Source organism: Pseudonaja textilis, chromosome 4 (assembly GCF_049901715.1).
Source record: "Pseudonaja textilis isolate UNSWEBS1 chromosome 4, rPseTex1.2, whole genome shotgun sequence".
Classification (NCBI taxonomy): domain Eukaryota; kingdom Metazoa; phylum Chordata; class Lepidosauria; order Squamata; family Elapidae; genus Pseudonaja; species Pseudonaja textilis.
In genome coordinates, this window is record NC_141993.1 from 38,278,538 (window position 1) to 38,304,355 (window position 25,818).

The 25,818-nt window shown below is 33.9% G+C and overlaps 1 protein-coding gene across 8 annotated transcripts; it reads left to right on the plus strand.

Annotated features, from left to right (window-relative positions):
* Positions 1 to 3,790: 3,790 nt before the first annotated feature.
* On the plus strand, positions 3,791 to 23,693 carry TIAL1 (TIA1 cytotoxic granule associated RNA binding protein like 1). Of its 8 annotated transcripts, none has more exons than XM_026704865.2 (12): positions 3,791 to 4,039; positions 10,963 to 11,059; positions 13,273 to 13,422; positions 13,637 to 13,691; positions 13,828 to 13,915; positions 15,758 to 15,833; positions 16,492 to 16,600; positions 19,192 to 19,287; positions 19,370 to 19,454; positions 20,855 to 20,978; positions 21,201 to 21,340; positions 23,272 to 23,693. In XM_026704865.2, the coding sequence occupies exons 1-12, from the start codon at positions 4,008 to 4,010 to the stop codon at positions 23,387 to 23,389; spliced, it is 1,170 nt and encodes a 389-aa protein (XP_026560650.1). In that variant the 5' UTR covers positions 3,791 to 4,007; the 3' UTR covers positions 23,390 to 23,693. The 8 variants fall into 8 exon arrangements, with proteins under 8 accessions (XP_026560650.1, XP_026560651.1, XP_087788773.1 ...); XM_026704866.2 differs by having other exon boundaries at positions 13,324 to 13,422; XM_087932647.1 differs by lacking the exon at positions 3,791 to 4,039 and adding an exon at positions 9,209 to 9,262.
* The last annotated feature ends 2,125 nt before the right edge of the window (positions 23,694 to 25,818 follow it).

Here is a 25,818-nt window from a genome sequence, read left to right on the forward strand (position 1 = left end):
TGAATTAATTCATGAAATGTGGCTCATTACCATTTCCCTAGGTAATTGATTCAACTGTCAAAATATTCTTCTTGCTAGAAATCTCTTCCTAAAATTTAGCTGTAGTTTAGAAAAAAGCATTCAATGCCTTGTAGCTCAGAATGGCAGAGAGAAAACTGATTATGGCCAAGGTAACTTTTCAGATGCTTGAAAAGTATGTTGACATATGTTGCTTAGTTTTCTCTACTCAGGGTTAAATATACTTAGCTTTATTTTTTTCTCAGAGAATTTAGTTTCCAGTCCTAAATTCTTGATCATAATTGCTTCCCTCTGAAGCTATTTGAGGCAACGCCTTCTGAATCTACTCCAATTTGCCCAAGTGTTGCACCCAGAGCTATACACAGTATTCCTTATTTAATATATCCCAAACTTAATTGCCATTTTCTGTACTCATCTCATATTGTTGACTAATATTTAGACTCAGATTGAAAAGAATCCTGGAAATGTATTCAAATACTTTCATCAAACTAGATAGTGTTTATGTGTGCCTCTGGATCTGACTTGCATTTGTGGGAGCCATCCTTCTCATGTTTGCATTATCTATACAACAGCTCTAAAAAAAATAATATAACCTTATTGTCCTCATCCCAATAGAACTTAATTTCTGTTTTTAATCATACAAGCAATTGCCCTTAGATCACATGGAACCAATAGCCAGATACACATCCTTGATATTATCCAAGATAATCTGATTGCAGTTTCACCAGAACTCAACAGAAAGATTGTTTTCATAGTTGAAAATCCAAACCACACATTTCTCAAATTTAAATATACCCTCAATCTTTTAAAAATGTATTATACATACATGCATCGGCCTGATTGAATACACTCAACAATTAAAATTGTTGTGTTAATTAAAGAATTTGACTATTTGTATAGAAGCTGTTAGTCTGTAGAGATTCTCAGTCATCCAGGTCATGGTTATCCCAAAGGTGCTTTTTTCTGGAGGCAGCTGGAGTTTCTTGTTTTTTCTTTTGAAGATGTTTTGCTTCTCATTCAGGCAGCTTCTTAAGCTCTGACAGGATAGTAGATAAGAATCCAAACGTCTTCAAAAGAAAAAACAAGCAAGTCCAGTTGCCTCCTGAAAAAGCACCTTTGGCACTATGGAAGCTGATATTCAGGCGAAGAACTCTTATACTTCCACATTATTGCCACAAGAGTAAAATTGTTCTAGCTTAGAGAATGCCATAGCTGATTATTCCTGTATTACAATATTAGCAATTGTTTATTTTAACTTTAAACAGAATTAAAGTTCTGTATTGTCAGAACACTTACTTCCTAATAAAAGCTATTCCAAAGGTAAGTGCAGATTATTTTGCACTATATTCAGAATGTGAATAGACCATTAAATCATTTATTTTTAAACAAGTAGTAGTTTTCACTTGTAATAGTGAAAAATTAAGACATTCTCCATTAATATATCATGACTGTGGGTGGTATATAAGTCTAAGTGCTATTGCTATAATTCAGAAGAGATAGTGTATTGGGCTAAATATATCTCCAGATTCAGAAAGTCATCCAAATCTGCTACTGATTCATTGAGCAAATGTGCAAGATAAGCAGTAAATAGAGCCACCTTGTGGCATTTGGGCAAAATATTGTTTTTGTCAAAACAGATTTTTGCTCTTGTATTAAATATAAACTGCTCTAACAAAATTTAATGTCCCTTTTAGTCTACATTTCTCATGCAAACCTGCCACACTTGACATCTCTTATTGGTTCAGATAAGAATGTCACATGAGGCCACATATCTTGTAACAATAGAGAGAACAGGAATTGTTGTCTGTCACACTGGTTGTACTTTTGTCATGAATAGCTAAATTATTTTTTCTTATTTCCATAATGAAGAACAACCATTACTGAATGACACCTCATTAGAACTTCTCAGACAGAAGCAGTCCTGATCATATTTTTTTTAAAAAATTACAAAAATATCAGTGTAAGAAAAACAGCTGAAAAAGTGATATTTTAAAAATTGTGATTCTCTACTGTAGATTATTGTCTCTTCTTTTATTAATGAAGTTACAGCTACTTATGAAAAGTACAGATAAAGCCATGCCTTTATTGTTGCAGAGATTAAAGCTTAAAATAACAAAGGTATGGATGCCTCAGCATTGAGAGTTGGAAGGCAAGACTTTGATAAAGTACAATTGTCCTGAAAACATTTATTGAAGTCAAGGACAGCAATTAGCCTTAAAATAAATATTGAAGGAAGAATTTGAAGTTGACATTTTATTCATATTGGAGTGAATGGGAGATTAATTTAAAAGGAAAATAACAATACACACAAATGCCAGCATTCATATTTTAAACCATCTTGTATAATATATTTCACTCATAAAACAATTACATTATAAATGTAAAAAAGCTAGATGATACAAAATTCTAAAAAAAATAAAACAATTTGAAATTTGGGATTTTGAGGAATCCAACTGAGGGGCCATCACTGAAAAAAATCAGTCTCCCTTTGCCAGTCACCTCATTCTACACCCCCCTCCCAACACACACATACACACTTTTATTTTAATATGCAGGAAATACACTATGGAAAAAATCATCTCCATAGTATATATTATCCATACAGTGAAGAAAACAAATATCCATATAATGTCTGTATATGGATACACATTTAAGATTCTTCTCTGCTGACTTCATAGCTATGCCTCCAACATGGAAAAAGGGGGGAGATGGTGTGGTTACAGATACTTTTCCATGCATCTAATTCAAATCCCTTCTTGATGTAGAACATACAACAAAAGCATCATTAACTTCTATTTGAAGATCTCCCACAAAAAACCAACATCCATTTCTTTAAAAAAATTGGCTTCACTATGAAAGTCCTTGCCCAACTAATCCTTAAACTTTTATGTGACAGTCATTCAGATATTTGAAATATATATTTTCATTGGATTTGATGCTTTCCTCTGAACATTTTGATCAATAATCTCGGCAGGCAAAATTATCCACAGTACTTCCAGTCTGCATTTAATCTATAATTAATGTTCCTTGTTACAAGTGAAGATCAGAAGGGAAATATTTTGCATTAGGGCCAACATTTAGAGAACTGATCCATTCTGTCTTACTCATCGGAAGACTGTTAGTAAACATAACCTGGACACACATTTCAAGGGAAACTGTTTTGTGAAAAATAGACCATACGTGTTTAGGGAAGGCTATAATAAACTCTAAACGAAACACTGGGAAAATAGGTGTAAGACCTGCTAGCATGGAAAAAGTTTAGTTGCGCCTTCCCGTGACTCCGCCTGAGCGCCGATTCTCCCGCATTTCAGAGGAGCCCAAAAGAGGAACAAGCATTATTACACCTTCCGACTCCCACACAACCGATTGTGTAGGAGTTCAAGAGACACTTCGAAGCTCCCCTCTCAATTATCCTGTCTTCCTTTCAATCGGCCTGCCTCGCCAAAAAACTACCAGCTCCCCCTCCCGTTCATACGAAACACGGATTCTCTTTTTCCCCATCCCTGGCGTGAACCAGGAAGCAAAACGCTCCTCCAACGCAATATGTCTCGGAGGCCTTACCAAGTTTCAGGTGCGTGGACTTCAACTCCCAGAATGCCCCCCAGCCAGCAGGAAATTCTGGGAGTTCAAGTCCACACAGCTGAAAGCCGTGAAAGTTAAGAAACGCGGCTCTAACATTCCCTTTCTATCGTCACACCAAGGAAGGGGGGGAGAGAGAGCTGCGCTTGCGCATTGCACGATTTCCTGAGTGGTTGGCGACCGCGGCCATTTTGTGGACCCTTTGGTTCAACGCTCCCCCTCCCCCCATCAGCGTTCTATGACTCCTACCTCGGGGGCTGCCGAGGCTAAGAAAAATCGAGAGGCCTGGAGCGGCTCGGTTGTTTTCGTTTTTTGTTTTAATAGGGCCTCGGAATCTCCCGAGTCCCTACGCTTTCCTCCCCCGTTCGGTGCAGCATCCTGGCTCTGGCTGGGAGCAGCTTTCCTGTACAATGATGGAAGACGACGGACAGCCCAAGACCCTGTGAGTGGGACGGGGAATGGGTTGACCGCTCGGTAGGTGGGTCAAGAAGCGATGACAGGAGGGGGACCTGTAGGGTTGAATTCTCTAAAGGAGCGTTTGGAGGGTGAGGGGTGAAGAAAGAGGGACCCAGGGTATGGAGGGCAATCGCGGCACGAGAAAGACATATACCTCGCCTTCAGTTTACAGGTTGCAGAGGACTTGGAGGTTCCCTGTCTCCCACAAAATGTCATCAGGACGGATGATAAATTGTGCAGGATGTAAACCCCAGAGTAGACCGGGAGGGTGGGATGATCTTGGTAACGGGGGAGGTTTGTGGAAAGTTTTGGTTTTTTTTAACGAAATGTGTAGGTCAGTAGCTTAGTATATTCAAATCGCACCGGCCATTGGATAAATGTTGGCGTGCCTGAAACCTAGGAAGCCTTTTCTGTGGGATGGTTAACAGGAGGGCCATTGCCTTTGCCAATTGGTGGGGCTTTTGGCATAGATTTGTAGATTTGGCATTCCCTCTGGCAGCAGAAAAGTTTTGGAAAGTAATCTTACTCGTAATGAGGGACCTCCATAAGGTGGGAAATATATTGCCAGTTAAAGAAAGCTGGGAAAGATCAAAAGAAAATTGATGTATGAGTAGGTATGTCATTTAAAGATTTATAAGGCTGCTTAACTCAGACAGTATAACTCTGTGCAGTGTTGCCTACAACAAAAACATTGTACAATCAGCACCTAATAAATAAATACACAAGCTAAAAATATGAAATACGACAATCAAGCACAGACCATAATAAATCTTAGTTAGAGGGGAGCTCCCACTCAAATGACCCTAAATGCCTGAGGAAGACCCTGGTCTTAAGAGTTTTTTTAAAGGCAAGGAGAATGGGAGGCCGGCCTATCCTATACAGATAGTCTTCAACATATGACGACTATGGAGCCCAACATTGATATTCCTCAGTGAGACATTTGTTAAGGGAGTTTTACTCCGTTTTACAACCTTTCCTGTACCAGTTGTTGAATGAATCACTGTAGAGTTGTTAAGTTAGTAACATGGTTTTTAAGTGAATCTGGCTTCCCCATTGCTTGTTGGAAGGTCACAGTCAGTTGCCAAGTGTCTGAATTTTGATCACATGACCTTGAGTATACTGTACCAGCCGTAAGTGTGAAAAGCAGTCATAAGTCACTTTTAGTGCTTCGAATGGTCACTAAACAAAATCATACATTGAGGACTACCTGTTTTTTGGGGGGGGGCGGGTGGATCTTTCCAGAGGGCGGGGCAACCACAGAAAAAGCATGCTTTAGGTCCCATAAAGTGACAGTTAAAAGAAGCAACCTGGAGCATGCCTTCCCTCTGGGAGCACAAGATGGAAAAGGTAATCTCTCAATGTTAGTAAGATAATATTTAATAATGATATATTAAGAAATTGCAAGATTTGGAACTTAGAAAGTTTGAACAATATAGCAAATAAAAAGAATATAACTTAGAGGCCGATTGCAAAATAAACCACTTTGTAAGTAAAAATTGGAGGGTCTTAGTTAAAGTAGGATATGCTCAACAAAAATATTAGTATGTAAAAAGCATCCCAGAGGTCAGAACAGTAAAACATGAGAGTAGTGATGCTTAATCACAAGAAAAAAAAATCAAAATCCTAAGAGGCCATTTTGCAAGGCCTATTGAAGATTTACAAAATAATGAAAACTTTTGAATTTTATTGACTTAGATAGGAAGAACTAGGAAAAAGGGAAGTGTGTAATTGATTTGTAGTCGTTTTTGTTCTGGGTTACATGCTCAGATGAAACCGTGATGAGCCTCCAGACAAAATCAGATGCAGAACAGCATTAGGTTAAGCTTGAGGAGAAACATGTAAAAATTTGTAACTTTGCTGTTTAAGAAGGTATAGTTTAGCTGTTAGAATTGTTTTACGTTTTATGTGACCCACAGATTTTTAGCTGATGAGAGACGGAGAAACCTATCTTGATAATATTAACAAAACTGATACAAAATTTATCTGTTACTAAGTTTGTTGTTGAAAATGAATAAAGAGCACATTTTAGTGGAGTAAAAAAAGTGAAATTTTAATTTAAGAGTTCTTGCAAATATATATAAAGAGTAAAAAAAAGTGCAGAGAAAAAAGAAAAAATATATTAAAGAAAAGAGACAATTGTAAAGAAATAACTTCCTCATCATCATCACAAGAACAAAAAATTTGAGTAACTTATCACCTTGGAGATTACCATGCTACAAAAGATCTTTTCTTCCCCTAATCTCATCTCTTATCTATAGACTAATTTTAAAGTCTTTCCATTCAGCCCTAATCAGCAAAAGTCTCCTAATTGTTACCAGAAACAATAACATCGTTTAACCTTGATCTGATAAACTAGCTTCATATTTTTTTTCCTTGCTTTTAATAATCTTGATCATTAAGATCATTTAATAATCTTGATCATCTCTTTAAATAATGTCCTATAACTTGATTTTTTTTTTCATTTTTTCTTTGTCTCTTCTCAAAAATTACTTCAAAACTTTAACATGTCTCTTTTGTAAATCAGAAATAGGAAAGTTATCTAACTTGCTCTTCTGTTTTTTTCTAATATCCCTTTTAATTGTTAAGACATTCGCTGGTTTCATTTCTATAGCCAATGTAACATGCAACATAGTGGTCCATGCCATTAACTCAAATACCAATTTCAGATGTTTTGTTCTGCTATGATTCAAAATGCAGCTGTTCCACATAGAAAAAGTATTTTGCATATTCCATTCTGTTTTAGCTGCTGTAAATGTTGTCTTGTTTCTTAGACTTGGGATATTTTCTGTTGTTCTAGTGTCAAAGTCAGTATAGAAGGTGGACTCATCATATTCCTATTGCTGCAAAAGGGAATAATATGGGAGTGGGATTTGGGGCAAAGCAGTAGGCATTTAAAGAGCTAATGTCACAGGGAACCATTTTGGATGTAGCTACCAATAGAAAAAGATAAACTGGAATCTTGAAAGCAAATTGGGCTCCTCAGCTGATACTTGATGCTTCTGCAGGCGGTGACTGCTGATACGTAATAGGTTGTCTACATGTATCTGAGACAACCTTCATAGCTTATTCCAGTGTAGTTTCAAATTTGATTCACTAGTAGTTTGATGTTGATTTTAGTTAGAAATAGAAAGGCATCTCCCAGTCCCAATTCCTTGCTTTTCAAAACAGACCTTTTGAATTAAAAAGAATTTAATATTCCAGAGCAGATTATATGATAAACTCCCCCCCACCCCCACCCCGCCATTACTGCTGTTTGGACATTGAATTTTTGGAACAACTTGTCTCCCTTAAAATAATTCTCTGCTTCCCTGATAGACTTCTCAACCTGTAACTAGGGGATGTAAGACTTCCTAAACCTGTAACTAGAGAATGTCCTTTTATTTCTATCTCCATACCTTTGGCAGAAACCCACCTAATGGCTAGCGTCTATAAGATATTAAGTAACATTCAGTGCATTCATATATTGCAGAAGTCATAGTGCAACAAGTCCATGGCTCAGTTCCTGAGAGACTGCATATGGGCTTATTTCGTCTATGTGCACTTGAATTCCAGTTGGCTTAATTCATGAGTCCTCCAATGGCTTCCCACACCCATCTTCAATCCTACTGACTCAACCTATTTTATGCATGGCCAGTCATAATGTTCCTGGATCCAGTGTCTGACCCAGCTGTGTCAAATGGTGTACTGGCTAAAAAGTCTTCTGGACTCATCACACACATAGCATGGAGGTGATGTTATGGCCAGCAAGCTATATAGAAAAAAAAGACCATATTCATAATATGGTCTTACCTGAGTGAGAATCTGTTGTCTTTAATAGAAAAGATTTTGTGGATTTTGTGTTGATGTATTAATGTGTATGGTATTAATAAATAAATTTAAATAAAAATAGATGGAATGCCAGAGGTGTGTGCTTATGCATGTATTTTCACCACTTTACTTAACTTCGCACACAAGTAATGTAACTACAAAAAGTACACATTGCTTTGATTTGTTTAAGGGTATGTAATCAATGCAGTGTATATGCATTTGACTTCTGATAGTGGTGTGATTCAGGATGTGTTAATTTATGCAATGAATGTTTTTATCTTCAAAATCATTCTAAAAACTTCATCAATAAGAACATGTAGAAAGTGCACATACCTAAATAAATTCAATAAGTCAGTGTTTTTTACCAACAAATTCTATGCTGGTGGCATACTTTTATTGTTGGTTCTTTTATATTTTTGATTGAATGCATTTGAAAAGCAAAGGCTATCTGCTAAGTTGGAAAGTTGAGTTTTTGCATTAGTGTTACAATATCATTCATACTCATTGTGCTGCATTGCATTATCTTTTCATGGAGACATGATAGTGCATTTCAGTATTCAAAAATAATTTAGCCAAGCTAACTTAGATGTGTGAACATACTTCAGTCCATGCTGTTAATGCAAGGCATAGTACATTTTGTTGCAAAGGTTTTTTTGAATTCATTGATTTTGACCTATTTGCTTTATTTTTTTTTAATCACTTCAAGCATAAAAGAAAAGTTGTTTTGCCGAGAAAAATGCATGTCCCATGAAATCTTTTGTTGTGTTGAGTGTTGTAAATATAATGCACTATAATGTAGTATAGACTTATTCATAGAATGTAAATGCTATATGCTGGATATTTTGTGTTTCCCAAAGTGAAGCCCCAAGGAAAAAAATGATAAAGCATTTTTAGTAAAATGAAAACAGTCCATGTTCCTGTCAGACTTAGCTTTTGGTATAACAATAGAAATTTGAGGGGGAAGTATATTTGAACTATTTTTTAAAAAACTATCTTTAATGGATTGGAGTTGATTTAGTACTTTTATTCTAATGTGTCCATCTGTCCTGGATCAGTTAATTAATTGAAAGGTTATTTGTTATATGAGAGATCAAAAGCACAGAGCCATCCTCCTCATGCTCCTTTCAGTTAAAATACTCATATTCCTCTGGCAAATGCTGCTCCAGATTTCAAGGAAGGTTATGCCATATTTGAGCTAAAATGTAGATGCTCACTGGTTTATAGCAAAAATTAAAGTAAGCAGATGAGGCTGAATAAATATTCATTAGAGCTGTTTGATTGTGACAATGCATATGAACCACACATTTAAAATACTTATGAAAGCTACATGGCTGTGCATGTAGATATATGAAGATGTAGCCAGAGAGCAGTACAGAGAATAACCCCAAGAGCTTGGAAAAAGGTATGGTTGCTTCAATAATTCATAACAGGCATTTCTTGCGCACTCCTACACATTGCTAAGGAACTGTATTATAGGACTTTCGCAGTCCTAATATTGACCAATCTTATCCTAATTTATAATTTTTAAAAGTAGTAGATCACTTTTATTGTAGAATACGTTTTTGTTGTTTTTATAGACTACAGGTTCAAAATACTCTTTGCTATTCAGCAAATTATTCATTTTCTTACTCAGTGAGTTAAAAATTGAAAGTAGTATTTTCTCTCTTATTATAAATGTTTGATATTAATTGCCCAGTTACTCCAATGGACAGCCTACTTTACCCATTGTTTGTTTCTAATACATTGCAGATGCAGAGAGGTTATAATTTGAAAGCTTGAATGCTTTATTATATTTAAGGTAATCTTAACAAAAGCAGGGTATTACAAACTTGCTTTGAAAGTTGATAGATTATTGTGACTGTGTCCCTAATATCCCTCTAGATCAGGGGTGTTCAATTCAAAGCCCACGGGTCAGATCTGGCCCACAGGTGCTTAGCTCTGCCTGTGGGGCTGCCCTAGAAACAGCAAAGGACCCACTCACGGTGCCTCTGCCAGCAAAAACAGGCTTCCAGTCTCTATTTTTGGCTGGGACAACCTCCTGTAACCCTCTGACCATGAAAATGTAAATTTATGACAATTTATGTAAATTGTCAAAATATATGCACATTTTTTTTCCTCTCGGACGTTTTCAGAAAACTGCTGTCTCTAAATTTTCCCAAATGTAATGAATGTAATGCATATAAGAATTCTTTCAAAATGACACAACACATACGTCTACTAAACACTTTTCGTCTACTAAAAAGCTTGTACAAAATAACCTTTTTTTTAATTTTAAAGGGTAATGGTTTGTATTCTTTGAAGATATTTTCTTTAAAAAGTATAAAATGCACCCTTTTTTTTGTTCCTAGAAGCCTTCCCTGCTTTTTTTCAACTTGTAAAGATCTATACAACTAAAGGCAATATGCCATAGATCATATTGGTAGCATTAATTTGCCTAAAAATAGCAAATAAATATTGTAATTGTTCCTTTACATAAGTTATCAGAATATTGAGGGAAATGATCCTGTTTAATAGTGCATCTGGAAAGTATTTCCAAACAGTGATGGGGTCAGAATTTAATAATTCTTTCCTTCTGTGTCATTAAAATTTGACAAATGGGAGAAACTCTATATAAGGGTCAGTATGGTATAGTGAAGATATCAGGATTGAAAGTAGAAGACCATGAATTCTTGACCTACCATAGGCACATAGTCAGCTGGGTGACCTGGGGCTAGTCACACTCTGTGAGTTCCAGAAGCAGGTAATGGCAAACCACTTCTGAAATCTTGCCAAGGAAATTGCAAGGACTTGTCCAGGCAAGCAGTAACCAACATTGACACACACAAAAGAAACCTTTATGGAGACTTTGGGACTATATCCAAGACACAGATATACATTGGGCATTCTTGTTTTACCCCTTAATTAGTTAACTGCAGTAGCAATTTTTTAGTGGCAGTATTTAGTGTTTGGTAAATTATAATGAATGAATTTTATTAACAATGTTTTTAATATATTTATAAGTATTATGGCATATTTATCAAATTGATTTTTTTATACTTGCAGAATATTTTGGTAAGACATAAATTAATAGCATTAATATTAGCTTTTCTTTTCTAAATCTAGCTATGTAGGAAATCTTTCCAGAGATGTGACCGAAGTCCTTATACTTCAATTATTCAGCCAAATTGGACCTTGCAAAAGCTGTAAAATGATAACAGAGGTAATACGTTCTCACAATCTAATGTATATGAAATATCTTAACATTTCACATAAAAGTTGTTACCAATTCTGCTTTTTTTAAAAGATCAAGATTGCAGCATGAAATAAGACAGTTTAATTAAGGAGGACTCCTATGAAAGCATTGATTAGGATTATAGTCTTAGTTAATTGATTTAACTGACAATTTTTGATCACCTAAGGAAAAGGTTCTTGTATATCTTAAAATACATGCTTATTGACTCTTCTCAGCCTACCAGAAAGATTGCTTCTGTCTATAGTAATGTTTTGTTTACCTACAACTATACTCTTTTGAATGAAGGCTGGAATGAATACTCTTTCTACAAGATAGTTCAGACTATATACATTATTTAAAGATTACTTCGATTGCAGCATTTTCCTACTTTATAATGGAAAAAAACTATGTTTTTTATCTATTTGAATAATTTATATTTCATGAATAGTTTCATATGAATATCAGAATAAAACATGTTTTATTAAGATTTAGCCTTGCTCTTTTGCAGTCCCATGGATGACCAAAATATTTCCTTTTAGAGAGGATGGAACTTCAGAAACAGAAAACCAATATTGTGTATTAAACTATTGAAATTGATCTGACTGTTGGATTCATTTAGAGATTTTTAACAAGTTGTATCTTTCATTATTAAAAAAGAAAACTTTATTTTGATGTTACTGAAAAATTAGAATATGAATTTTGAAGTCCTCTGCATAAATATCTATCTAAATGATAGAAATTAGTATTTTCAATAGAAAAAAATTACAACCTGCCTTTTTTCTTTTCATTTTTATTAAATAGAGAATTTGTGGGAATATATGGCCATTTGAAATTGGGTTCTTTTTAAGTGCTGAGAAATTAGGACTATAAAACCTGGAATGTTCCTCATATTTTATTTTAATATCTCCAGGGAAGGGATCTATTGGAAGTACTGGAACTTTTCTTAATCCTGAAGGTTTATTTCTAAATGGATTGAAATTACAACAGACACACTCCAATACTGGAATTTGAAATTTTGAAAATAATCATCTTTATCAACCTTCACTAGTTTATAGCCATTGGCTGGTTCTCATACCAATTGAAATCATAATGTTCATTTTTAGCTAATGTAATGTCTTAACTTTTATGACAGTTGTCTCAATATTCATAACAACTGTTTTGTGCACACGCTATATCAAAGGAAATATATTTCTTAATTCCTAATTCATATTTTGATTTTTTTAATGGTAGTTTCAAGGGGCTTCTTATATAGTATCAGTAAAACAAAATGGCACAATAGATAGTTCATTAGAAATTTAGATCAAAATACTTTTGTTGGTACGTGAATTGTGTTGTTTCCCAGATTAGTGAAAATTGTTCTGTGTAACATTTCTCTGGAGGTAGGGCATATAGATTGTAACATGGATTTTTGTTTTTTTTAAATACTAAAGATTTAGTCTTTTATTTCTTTCTTAGCAACCACCCATAGGTAACTGGTAACATTTATTTTGCATTTTATTATTTATTAAATGTAATATATCTACATATATTACCTGATTTATTAAAATATGAAACTAAAAACCAAATAATTTTAAATGATTTACTGCATTTTGCTGTAATTTTCTAACCCACATTCTTGCTTTTAATGCCTTTTGAAATCTGAAACGATCATATACATCCTCCCAAAACTTTGAAATTGGTAAGTACTTGGAGCTGCAATGTTTGCAAAGGAAATAGCTCCAGTTATCATCAAGCCCCTTTTTCCTTCCAAACTTACATAATTGTATTTGTAAAATTTATAGGAAGGAATGAACCATTTTAGAAGCATACATATGTATAACCTAACATAGTAGATGTAATCTTATCCCAAGTGTCTTCTGGGTCCAGTTCGATAGAAGCTGGCAGCATTCTTTTTGACAAGTTCAGAGGCTAATTTTGTTGATAATTAATTCCAATTTAGGACCACAAGCTGCAGTTAAAACTTCTTGATTCTAAGTGTATAATCCATCTAAACAGTGTGATGAATTTTCAAAAAAGGCTTTTCTAAATTAAACCTGCACTTTCATACACGATGGCCTCTAGATGTATTTTTGTGGATGCTATAATTTGAGATATTCTTTTGACAGAATAGACAACAATTCTTACAGCTACTTTGTAAGCACTTATGGTAATATTTTCTTTTCTAGCTTTAAGTAATATATTTTCCTGGATTTTCTTCTCAGCAACCCGATAGCAGAAGAGTCAACTCTTCTGTTGGATTTTCTGTTTTGCAGCATACAAGCAATGACCCTTATTGCTTTGTGGAATTTTATGAACACAGGGATGCAGCTGCTGCATTAGCTGCTATGAATGGGAGAAAAATTTTGGGAAAGGTACGTTGCAAAAGAAAAAAGAATGACATGTAGCAAATTAAGTAAATAGGTTATGATTCATGGCAAGGATTTTTTGTCCCGGTTTTTAATTAGAAATACCTTGAAACAATGTTTCTATAAAAAGAAACATTTGTTTTGTTGGAATTGAGCCTGTACAGCCTCTTCATTTACATAAAAATTATGCCAGTACTGATATTTTTTTCATTATTTTTAGGAAGTAAAAGTTAACTGGGCAACAACACCAAGTAGCCAAAAAAAAGATACTTCAAGTAAGTAATACGTTCTGAAGCAACACTACCTAAACCATGTATTCAGTTGGATTGTATTCATTGCTTTACTTTGGCAGTATAAGAAAGCTAAACTTTTTGGATATAGTAGCAATGCATTTCTGTTTTTTCCTTCCAGATCATTTTCATGTGTTTGTGGGAGATTTAAGTCCAGAAATAACAACAGAAGATATTAAGTCAGCATTTGCTCCTTTTGGTAAAATATCGTAAGTACCATACCTTTTATTTTAAATCATTAATATATACAGAATTAAAACACCAGATTGTCCTTCTTTTAAGTCACTGTTGTTTGTTAGGCATAGAATTGTTTACATAATGGCACGTGAATTGTGTAGAATTATCTTGTCCTTTTATTGCATTATATTATTCCACACAAGTATGAACAAAGTTTCTGCATTAGTTCTGTTAAAAGCTGTGTGGTTTTCACATTTGCAAATCCATATGCATTTTTCTGGGTTGGGGTATGTTGTGGGCAAATGAAAGCAAACCTGTTGATTCTTGTGGCTTATAGAACATTGTCTAATAGAAGCTGGAAGTGTCTGATAATTATATACAATAGGTAGTGTTGGACTCTGTGTAAGTTCATAGCCAGTTGTAAAACTTCATTCAGTGCATTTTTGAAATGTAGCACTACATTTAGGATTTTTAAATTTGAAAATTAAAATTCATATCTTTTGATAAACTTTTAAGTAAAGAAGTTTTGTTTTAAGGATACATTGATTATGCCAGTCAAAAGTATCTTTCTCTGTTGATAGTAGAACTTTGGGACTAAATTTCCAAATATCTATAGCTTTGTAAATGAACATTTTAAACTTTGCAAGTGTTCCTTCAAGTGCTATAGTATGTGTGTTTCTTTTATTATTTAATCTAATTTCTTGAAAAACTTTCTCCTATTGTTTTCTTTGTCTTTTGAACAACATCAGAACAAAACCTGAACATCTTGTATTACTTTACAGGAATATATTTCTGCTATAAAGCATATTTTCTCTATGTTTTCTCATATTTTCAAATGCAACAAAATCTTATTTTGTCTGTTTGATTTACTTTGCTTTTTATCTCAATGTGGTAAGTACTGGTACTGTTTGCAAGCCAATATTAAAAGATTTAATACAGGTTGCTATTTCTCAGTTTTGATTTATACCTGAGACCTGCAGTTTTTCTAAAGTCCAAGTCACAATTAAAAGTAATAGCATTCTGATTATTTTGCAGAATTGCTCATAAGAATGGACAGGATCTTGAAGCTAACTGCAAGGAACTGTGCACACTGGAACTCAGTTGTAGATTTTTTTTCTCATTTCTATTTATTCTTATTATACATTATTTATATATACATATCTTAGTATTTACATTTTAACAATCTATATTCAGTGCAGTTCTATATTTCCAATCATTTTAACTTACTCACTAAAAATTATGTGTAAAATTTGTTGTCTTCATATTGGTGAACTTAGCATTGTTGTTAGTTATATTCGCCTTTCTTAAATTTCTGAAAATGTCAATTTTTCAAAATTTACAGCTGCCCAAACTCCAAAATGATGGTAGAGAATTGACCAAGAAAAATAAAGAAATCTGTTAACAGGCCATGTATGCCTTTTAATTCCTATTTTTTTCCTCTTTTTCAATTTTTTAATATTTCATATTTTATATCACTAGGCAGAGGGCATTTATTTAGAAAATGCATGGTAAACATAGTTAGAAATGTTACAGTAATTTATAGTTCAGTAAACCTTAGAAGACCCTAGTCAATAGATAATTAGAAAAGGAAATTCTGTTCCTTTTAAAATTTCAAATTTGAACGATTTAGTTGTAGAAAGTGCAGGATATATTGATAGGTTGCATGTTTATTACATGTTATTTTTTATTTTTGTCCTACTGCTTTTTTCTAACAGGCAAAGAAGTATTAGGCAGAATTAGGAATAGTTATAGTTAGGGGTTACTGAGTTTATAATAGGGAAAACTATGCTCACAATACAGTGTGTGTGGTTCCTTTTAGTTTTTATTTTGAATATCTATAATATTTCCTCATATAACTGTGCTTCTCTTCCCAGGGATGCACGGGTAGTTAAAGATATGACAACAGGAAAATCAAAAGGATATGGTTTTGTATCATTTTATAACAAATTGGTGAGTATATTGAACAATATAAATGATTGCTTCATATTTTGTGAGCCTAATTTATGAAGGATGCAATGCAAGCAGGCAGACATTTGTGGGATGCTAGTGCATGGCCCATTTTTACAACCCGTTGGTTATGTCATGTGAAAGGCAGAACTTTTTATAGCTGAAGTAATGTTATATTGATCCTTTAGACAAGAGACAAAAATATGCCTATTTTTAACTTTACTAGTAATAAGAGTACAGATATCTTTTGCTGGGCAGTTACTTCTTATGGAAATAAGGAGAGCTGTATTGGGATATACATGGTACATTGTCAGTCTCTGCCTAAAAGTGTCTTAAATGTATTGAGTTCTCCAAATGGGAGATGGAATATTTGTGGCCTTCCACATGTTGCTGAACTAGAATTCTCAGCAGCCCAACCATTATGGCCAATAGTAAGAACTATTGGAAACTCAAATTCAGCAGCATCTGGAAGCCACAGGGCCTATCGTCTTCATTCAGAGTATTAATTGCCTTACGTTATTTTTTCTGAAAAGCTGTTAGCACCTTAATTGGTCAATTTTATTTTTTCTGTCCAAAAGACAAAGCAACAAAATAGAATATATGTTTTAATTCTCTTCTTTCAAAGTTATTAGTTTTTGTCTGTGTTTTTTTTTTTAATTAGGATGCAGAAAATGCAATTGTGCATATGGGAGGCCAGTGGTTAGGAGGTCGTCAGATCAGAACTAACTGGGCAACACGAAAGCCACCTGCTCCTAAAACTACACAAGAAAGTAAGTTAATTTGGACAAGAATGAAATTCCATTTTTAATTATATTAACAGAGTGATTTCTAATAGATTACCTGTCTATATAAATATCTGACAGCAATATTGAATAGGGATATTTAATATTTTACATCTCTTCTTGATATTACAAATGTATGTATAGTTCCATAGATAGTTTTGGTAATATTTGCTTTTGTGCATATATTGTTTCATTGTTTATATGCTTTTCCATTTCGTTATTGTGAGTTTGGACAGTAACCAGAAATTTTAACTTGGAAACAAAATTGCAACAGTTGTCACTATATCATGCGGTTGAGATCCAAGCAAATATTTTCATTTGCAATTAACAAGAAACAAAAATAACCAGTCAATAGGACTCACTCCAGTCCAAACACTTGATGAACAACCAGGTGCTTCCCTTAGCTCCATGCTTTACAAAAGGCCATCGAGATATCTGTATGTTGGTGGGGAATGTGTCTGGATGCCCTTGCACAGGTAGATCCACAAAATGGCAATATAATTAAAAGGATCCCAAGGATCCCACACCCTGTTGATTTTGGAAGGCATGGAGAAACAAAAACAAGTGGTTCAAGCAATAATCTGGCTCTAATCCCTCCAGGTAATAACCAGCATCTTGAATTGCAACCAGAAGTTAGCATGAGTAGGACCTCCTAAATCAGCAATGGTCAAAATTGGTGAACAAGATAAATCTGTGCAAAGACTATCCCATTCTTTGCTCCTACCTGCTTCTTAAGAAGATCTCTGTATCAGGTTTCCAAGTAATGAAATCCATGTTAAAAGAAAAATAACAAAGCCCATCTTCAAAAAGATTTATTTAGGAAAACATCAAATTGGCAAAGTCCATGGTAATTCCAGATCTGACCCAGCCTGGAATTACCCCACAATATTAGAAGTTAGAAACACCCCCCAAAAGTCACATTCTCCAATAAAAGTAATACAACGTTGCTTGATGTCATAAATGTCCACCTCCAGGGCCCCAAGCCCGGACAGTTCATTTGCCACGGGGAAGAAAGATACCCTAACCATATCTCCGCTCCTCCCACCTTAGGAATGTGTCAAGCCCGTAAATTTTTCCCCCATGACTACCACAGGGAAAATAAGAAAAAAGAATATATACTAAGACAAACTAAAATGGCTACACTTACGACAATTTCGGGCTTGACACTCTGAGTTGCACTCCAACTTTGGGGAATGCAACCCCATTCAGAGTTAAAGATGAAAAGTATACTGATCTGACAGGCTTCAAAATTTCAGCTATTTTTTTTTTGCCAAGGTTAAGCCAATCCACACACACACCCCTTCAAATACCTAGAGATAACTTTGATATTTTCACTTGGTTAATCTTGGACATCTTGGTTATTATAAGCATACTAATGATACTTACTAAATGCTAATAGGTGACCTCATCCACCAGCTTCATGTACCTGTATATGTCAGATAGGAGCAAGTGGTATCATGCAAAATAGAAATATTGGCTGATCTCTCTGCCCGCTTCCTGACTCATATGCACAATGATTGGAACCAGTTATGGAGAAAGGGAACCATTATAACTCCACGCATTCTTCTCTAAATCCTGGGGCTGTTCAGAAATGTACTGAGAGATCAAGGAAGGCCAGAATGGATCTACTGTCTCTAGCCTAGTATTGCCAAACTCATCAACAAATGTGATCAATGCTATGTGGCTGCTATAACCAGATTTGAACCCTAGCTAAAAAGGTCCAAATAATCCATTTCTTCTGAGCTCTCTGAATCACAAGCTGGTCATCTTTTCAGTAACCTTCCCTAAAGAAGGAAAGGTGGAGGCTGTATAAAAAAATTATCCAGTTCCATTGGGTCTAGTGGTATCTTCTTGACAGAATGCACACCTTCTTTCACGATAGGTATAAACCATTCTTGCATTAACTATTGCTCGGACTCAACTGTCTCACTTTCTGGAGGTCTTGATCACGTAGATGAGTTATGAATAAAAATATAGATAGGCCTAGCTTACAGCTTTGAGGACCTAGACCATTTCATTAGCATTAAGAGATTCAAACTATTCTCAGATAATTAGGCAAGACCATCCTCAAGCAGTTCTATAGAACTCTATAGCTAGAGGCTAAGCAAAACCAAGCAAACAACCAATCTGGCAGGTGCCTAGAATAATTTTCATAGTGATCTGTAAATATTCCCACTGTTCTTCCTTAACCAAAAGGAAGTGGCTCACCTTAAATACTGCTGTCAGTTAGCCCTTCATCTACATGACAAGGGCACTTCCCTGCTCAGTATTTTGCCACTTTTATTGCCATGAGATAATGCTTAAGAAACGTTCTTGCTCAGCGAAGTTTTGATTTTGTTCCTTATATCATCTTTAAACATTTTCAGTGTTTCATTAATAATTATATTAAAAAGGATATTACTTATAAAGATTGAATAAACTATTACTTATAAATATTGAATAAACTACCAAATAATGATTTAATTACTTGAAAAGTGTTGATTTTAGGGTCTTTCTAGTTTACAATTATAGTAGGCTGTGATATTGTGACATATTGTATGTTCATTAATGGTAGTAACAGGAAAAAATGTATCTTGCAGACAACACAAAACAATTGAGATTTGAGGATGTAGTAAATCAGTCAAGCCCCAAAAACTGTACTGTCTATTGTGGAGGAATTGCTTCTGGATTAACAGGTGAGAGTCACAATTATCTTTGCAAAGTTTTTAGTGAACTACTGAATACTGACATGACTAACACAAACTTTAATGTTTTTAGATCAGTTGATGAGACAGACATTCTCCCCTTTTGGGCAGATTGTGGAAACCAGAGCTTTTCCAATTAAAGGCTATTCTTTTGTGAGGTAGGAGAACTATAATTATTTGCTCTGAACTTAATATAGTACCATGTTGGCAACAAGCAAACATACAACTATATTTTAGCTATTACAATACATCTGAATTACTTACACTGTATTTCTGTTTTGTAATCCTTGATTTATTACCATAATTGGCACCAGAATGTTGGTAGCTGAATGAAGCAGATATTAAGATGTCATGTGACCACTTCATTCAACTACCACAATCCCAGATCCTCTGGTTGCAGTGGTTAAATAACTTTGTGGGTTGTTAAGCAGGCATAGTTCAAAATAAGGAGCACAGGGATTAATTAGAGGGATAGGGGAGGTTTCACATGATTTGGGGAAAGACACTTCTGAATCACTGTGACTATGGAGCCTGCTTGAACAGTGGCATGAGGAGACTACAAGAGAGTCACATAGTTTTTCAGGATAGTTTTTCTCCAGTATCTTCAGTACTGGAGAAAAACAAAAGGCTTACGTGGGATTCTTGCATGTGTTAGTGGAGTAGGAAGTAGGCTGAAGCCTCCTGGGCCTAGTGAGCAAAGGAGCAGGCTAAGACTCCTGGGCCTGGTTAGCCAGGGACCAGGTTGAGATCCTACAGGCCATGTCAGTTTGATATGGGAGGATACACAGGCAGACAAGGGCATTTGCAGCACCCCTGTGGTCATAAATGTGCACGGACTGTCAAGCGCCTTAATTTTCAGCATGTAACCATAAGGGTGTTGCAACAGCTTATGTTGCAAATCCCTTTGTTTGGGACTGTTGTAATTTCAGACAATCACTGAACAAATGATGTAAATCAAGGACTACCTGTAACAATAATAGGTTTCTTGGTGTGGGGGTGTGGGGTCACGTTCTCTGTTCCATTAAGTTTGTATCTTTGTAGGGCAAAAGCTTAAGACCAGGAATTGTCCCATTTTGTTCATCTGTAAACCATATTTTTGTAAAATATTTACAAAAGGAAATACAGGATATATCCAATATTATATATGTTTTTAAAAATGGAGCCTTAAATATTACGGAATTATATTAGGAAGTTGTCAAAGGCAATGGCATACCTAATTATTTTTTAAGAATTTAAATGCATTGGTCCTTAAAGACTGAAGCCAATCTCTCTGGGTGATTACCAGCAGGTAACCACATACACTGAAGCAATAACTCCTTCACTGTTGAAATATACTTGGTATATTCTTTAAGAAAAGATCTGTTGCTGTTAAGTTCCATATTGATGGTATATATATCAGGTTTAGTGATAAACAATTGGCTGATAGCCTTTTAACTGTACTATATCTTCTGAAAAGTAAACTATTGATAAATGAACTATTCTTGTTAAACTAGTCGTACAAGGTTAGAGGAGGATAATATAATAACATTTTATTTCATACCACTTTTTGGGACTTCAGGTTTTCAACTCATGAAAGTGCAGCACATGCGATTGTTTCCGTCAATGGAACTACAATTGAAGGACATGTTGTTAAATGCTATTGGGGCAAAGAAACACCAGATACAACAAAAGATTTCCAGCAGGTAATTGGTAGACTAGCATTAAAGTGTTGTATTTTCTATATCCTCTGTTATGTGCATTTGTCCAAATCAGTAAAATCAGTGCATGTAATCTTACACATTAAAATCCTTCATGGAAATTAACCTTAGACATAGAACTTACTACTTTTGGCTTTTTCTCAATTTTTCTCATATTAATTAATACTCTACCTTTTTGTTTATCTAAACAATTGTTTAAATCCATAGGTGGAGTACAGTCAATGGGGACAGTGGAGTCACGTTTATGGGAATCCACAGCAATATGGGCAGTATATGACAAATGGATGGCAAGTGCCAACTTATGGAATGTACGGTCAAGCATGGAATCAGCAAGGGTTTGGCATTGAGTAAGTACTTCTGCTCAGAAATTGATGCTTGCATATATCATTTTCTGGGATGGGAACTCTTGATATTCGCTTGTGCATGATTAAGTCAAATGTTTTTGTTTCTAAAGTAGTAGTTTGTTATTTTTTTGTTTTTAAAAATAATAGAAAAAAGCAAAAGAGAACACAATCAATATACATTATAAAAAGTTCATAATAAATGCTCAAAATAAGTGAAAAATACAACTAATAAGAAATAGAGTATAATACGTTCTTAGAACAATAAACAGTTATAATTCTTTATAATTATCTTAATACATTCATATACAGAGAGAGTCGTTTATGCATCTCATGCTTTTTTAAGGTAGTGTAATTTGTATAAATCAGTTTCTTTATATATGTGTATATATTCATACAGTCTACATCTATAGGCAATCCACTCACAGGTAGCAAATATAATCAGATCTTCAATCTACTTAGTATGTGGATTTATGTTTCCAAGATGCAATATCAGTCTTTTAGCTATATAATAAGGACACAGAGAATCCATTTATGTTATCCAATTGTCAAATTTCATGTTCTAAGTATGTAAGTCAAGAGGACAACTCCTGAAAATTTTAGTTTTTGTTACCTTCACATTTATTTAGTCCACTGCTTTCCCCCAAATTTTAATAAATAAAAAACTGTAAAAAAAAGTCTAAATTTTACATTATAAAAACATGTATTTAAAGAAGCTTTGCTCTTATTACATTTCCAACAAAATACAGTCCTAACAATCCTTTTTTAGATAAATCCAATAGATAAAATTTAAATATTACTTTTTGTTGTATAAATTGTAGGTTAAGGTCCTCTGCCACTCTAGATAAAGAACTTAAGACAATATTGTCTAGGCAATATAGGAACCTCTAATTCTTTATTCTAATCATCTCTTACTATTTTCATGTCAAATTGATTTATTGATAGCAAATATCTGAATAAGTAATAATAGGATTTTTAGTTTTAAAAGATTCAACCAGTTGTTCTAGTATTTTGTGTGTCTCAAAAGTTGAAAATCCTGCTGATCCAAACAGTGTTGTTAACAATATAGCTATATTATCACTGAGTTATATCTGATAGAGATTTATAAAGATTTATAGCACAGTGTATTTATTGAGATTTATAGACAGTATATATTAAAATTCATCTATCATGTTTCTAAAGTAATGTGCTAATTTTCATCTAAGTATGAATTTCTGGGGGGAGACTGATTAATTATAATACTATGTGAGAGAACCTCAATAAACCATAGATTTGCACAAGCAAAATCATATTGCAGCTATAATTTAAACAAAATGAGTTGCACTAACTTAATACACACAATATATTTTTGAATAAGTTCAATGAGTTCTATTCAATTGATTAAAAGATGAGAATGCAGATCAGGACCACTTAGAGCAGGGGTGTCAAACTTGCATCATCACGGCAGCATCACATGATGTATCACAACTTTTTCACTAAACTGGGCTTCACAAAGCGTGACGCATCTGCCCAGTGGGCTGCAAGTTTGATAGTACTGGCTTAGAGTATCTGATTGCCAAAGCTTAATGTGGCTCTTAATAATTTGAATTTTCATAACTAAATTTGTAATAATGAAGTAAATACTTTTTGGAGTTGCAATTTATCCCATTCTATCTTGAATTAAATCCAAATCTATATGTTATCCAGTATACTAGTCTACCTTTCAATTGCTATTCTGAATAAATCGTTTACCAAAGACACAGAAAAATTTCTGCTAATTCGTTTGTTTTGCAAGATAGTTCTGGACAATGCTGTATATATTCATTAATACAAGTAATATTTCTGTCATGATTAAAGGATTGCAAGAGGTTAATTTTCATTATGTAGCAATGGGTATTATTATGGTTAAAATTAAAACAGATAAGAATAATTACAATTTTCTTTTCCTCTTAAACCAGTCAAACACCACCTGCAACCTGGATGAGTGGATTTGCTGCTCAGCCTGCCCAGGGACAAGCTGCTCCGGTAATACCTAATCAGGCTGGCTATGGTATGGCAAGTTACCAAACACAGTGAGCTAGAACTCTGCTTAGAAGTGTGATTTCAAGGCAGGTTTCATTTTCCAATGATTTTTTCTAAAGCCTGAAATACAGACACTGGGGAGAAGAGGGAAAGGAGGCAAAACGGGAGGGGGCTGAGACAGAGAAAGAAACAAAGAATATTTATTTTGAAGAATGAAAATGTTTGGACCTTTAACACAGCATTTGCTTTGATGAAGGACACAAATATCTTCAATGTATGCCTTTTTAAGTTTTGTTCATGATGGATATGAACAGGTTTTCTTTATGTACAAAATTTAAAATAAAGTCATTAAAAACAATTCTGACTGCACAATTTGGTATGTTGGGAAGGAATGCTTAACATTGTGGTTCTTAGATCCATTCCATTTTCTTTTGTCTGCAGCATTTTATATCAGGTTTTGAAAAAAAAAATACATTAAAGATTCTTTTAATTGAACATTAAATCCTGATGTGTTTCTGTGGACCAAAGATCAAAGGCAACAATATATTCTTCATTAATTTCAGAGCCATCATTCAGAAGAAATATTCATGGAAATATTTTTAAATTAATTTCCAAAATATTTGAAAAAACTTAAATCTGGTGTACACATTTTGGTTTGGTCTGATGTAGTACTAGCAGATATTTCTGTTCACATCCAGAAGCAAACTACAGCTTTTCAAATTTAATTTACTTGAAGCACAGATTTGCTTTTATTTTAGAGGTGCCTTTTTAATTTTGTTTTTAAGCATCATATTTTCCCCTTTATATTAATATCTGCAATATTTAGTATGCTCTGAAATTGAAGGAACAATTTTATACAGAAAGTTATTTTGTTCTGCTGCTTTTTTTTGCAGAGGAGTAAAATAAATTCACTTTCAAAACTAGCTACTACATAAAGTGGAAAAAAATATTCAAAAAGCCTTATTTTTAATTTGATAAATGACTCCTTTTGCCACAAGAAAACAGATTTTTTACTTTATGCTACTTACTATGAAAATAATGAGGCTACTCTTGTACCTGAATGTTTTAAAAATGACACTGTTTTTTTAAATGTAGAAATATTTAACCAAAATATTTTAATTAGATTGAAGAATTTTTTAAAGTAAGGCATTTTAATAATGTCATATATGTTTAACAGATCTGTATTTGAAATAATTAACAATTTTAAGTATGAATTAAGTGTATTTGTTTTTTAATTATTTGGGCTTGCATTTCACAAATTTGTATTGAAGCTAGGTTATTTATAGATTAAATATTATTGAGATAAATAACGAAGTTGGTAAAATGTTACATAGGGTTACTTTTTACTTTGTGGATACACTGACACATACATTTTAAATTGAAAGTGAATGCAGGATAGGTTACACAATAATCTCTGACAGCTAGGTGGTGCAAATGACTCATCTTTGAATTTGAACACTTGAGATGAACAATATGTGCCATTAATAGAAAGAGACTTGCATCTTGGTGGACTCTAGGCCAAAATATGTATGAGTATATACGTTTGGTTGGTTTCTGAATAGAAAAGTGTTGCTTAATAGATCACTATTAAATATGTACTACATTACAGACCTAGTAGATATTGAAAAAAAAGTTTATTCCAAAAGGGAGAAAAGTTGATTAATATCTCTTTTTGAATAATTGATCATAGAGTTATACCACGAATATTTTTACTATATGCAATTTATTGATCTATACTGATCAATAAATGATTATTGATTATTTTTAGGAATTCTGCATTTCTATATTTGTTTGAGGTTAGGAAGATTAAAATAGTATTCACAGACATATACTAAGTCTGCAATTTTTAACCAAACAATTTTTGTTGGTATACATACAGTGTTAACAATGTTTATTTTCAGATTGTGGACAAACTGATCTTTTCCAGGTTGGTTAGTTTCCCAATGGAATAAAATTGAATATGGCTTGAGTGTTCCGCATAAAACATAACTCATTAACAGTTTGATTTCTATATCATATGGGAACACTGGAAGCCTGGAACAAGATGAGCCTCATTTTTCAGATCTCCATCCTGACTAATTTCTGTTCCGCAGCATGTAGCAAAGCAAAGAGTATTTTTTAAAGAAGGATTTAAATAAATCAACAATTTAAGATATGTTTTTTTCATTCTGTCGAATTTAGCAAGAGGTAAAGTCCAGAGCACAATCGGACAAGGTTATAGACAAAGCACAGCAATTATTTTTGGAAAGCAGAGTTTATGGCTGTATCACCATCAGAGCTCACATGTGCATTTAATTATTGAAACTGAATGGTATATTTCATTTCAGTTGAGTTTAATTTTATTCATGAAGGAATCATAATTCATTTATTTTACAAGGTCATTGCATCTCAGATTTCAAAAATGTTTGACCCAAATATTAAAAAGTAACATTTCTTTCAAATTTACTTTGACCCCTATTAGAGTCATGAGAACAGCCATGTAG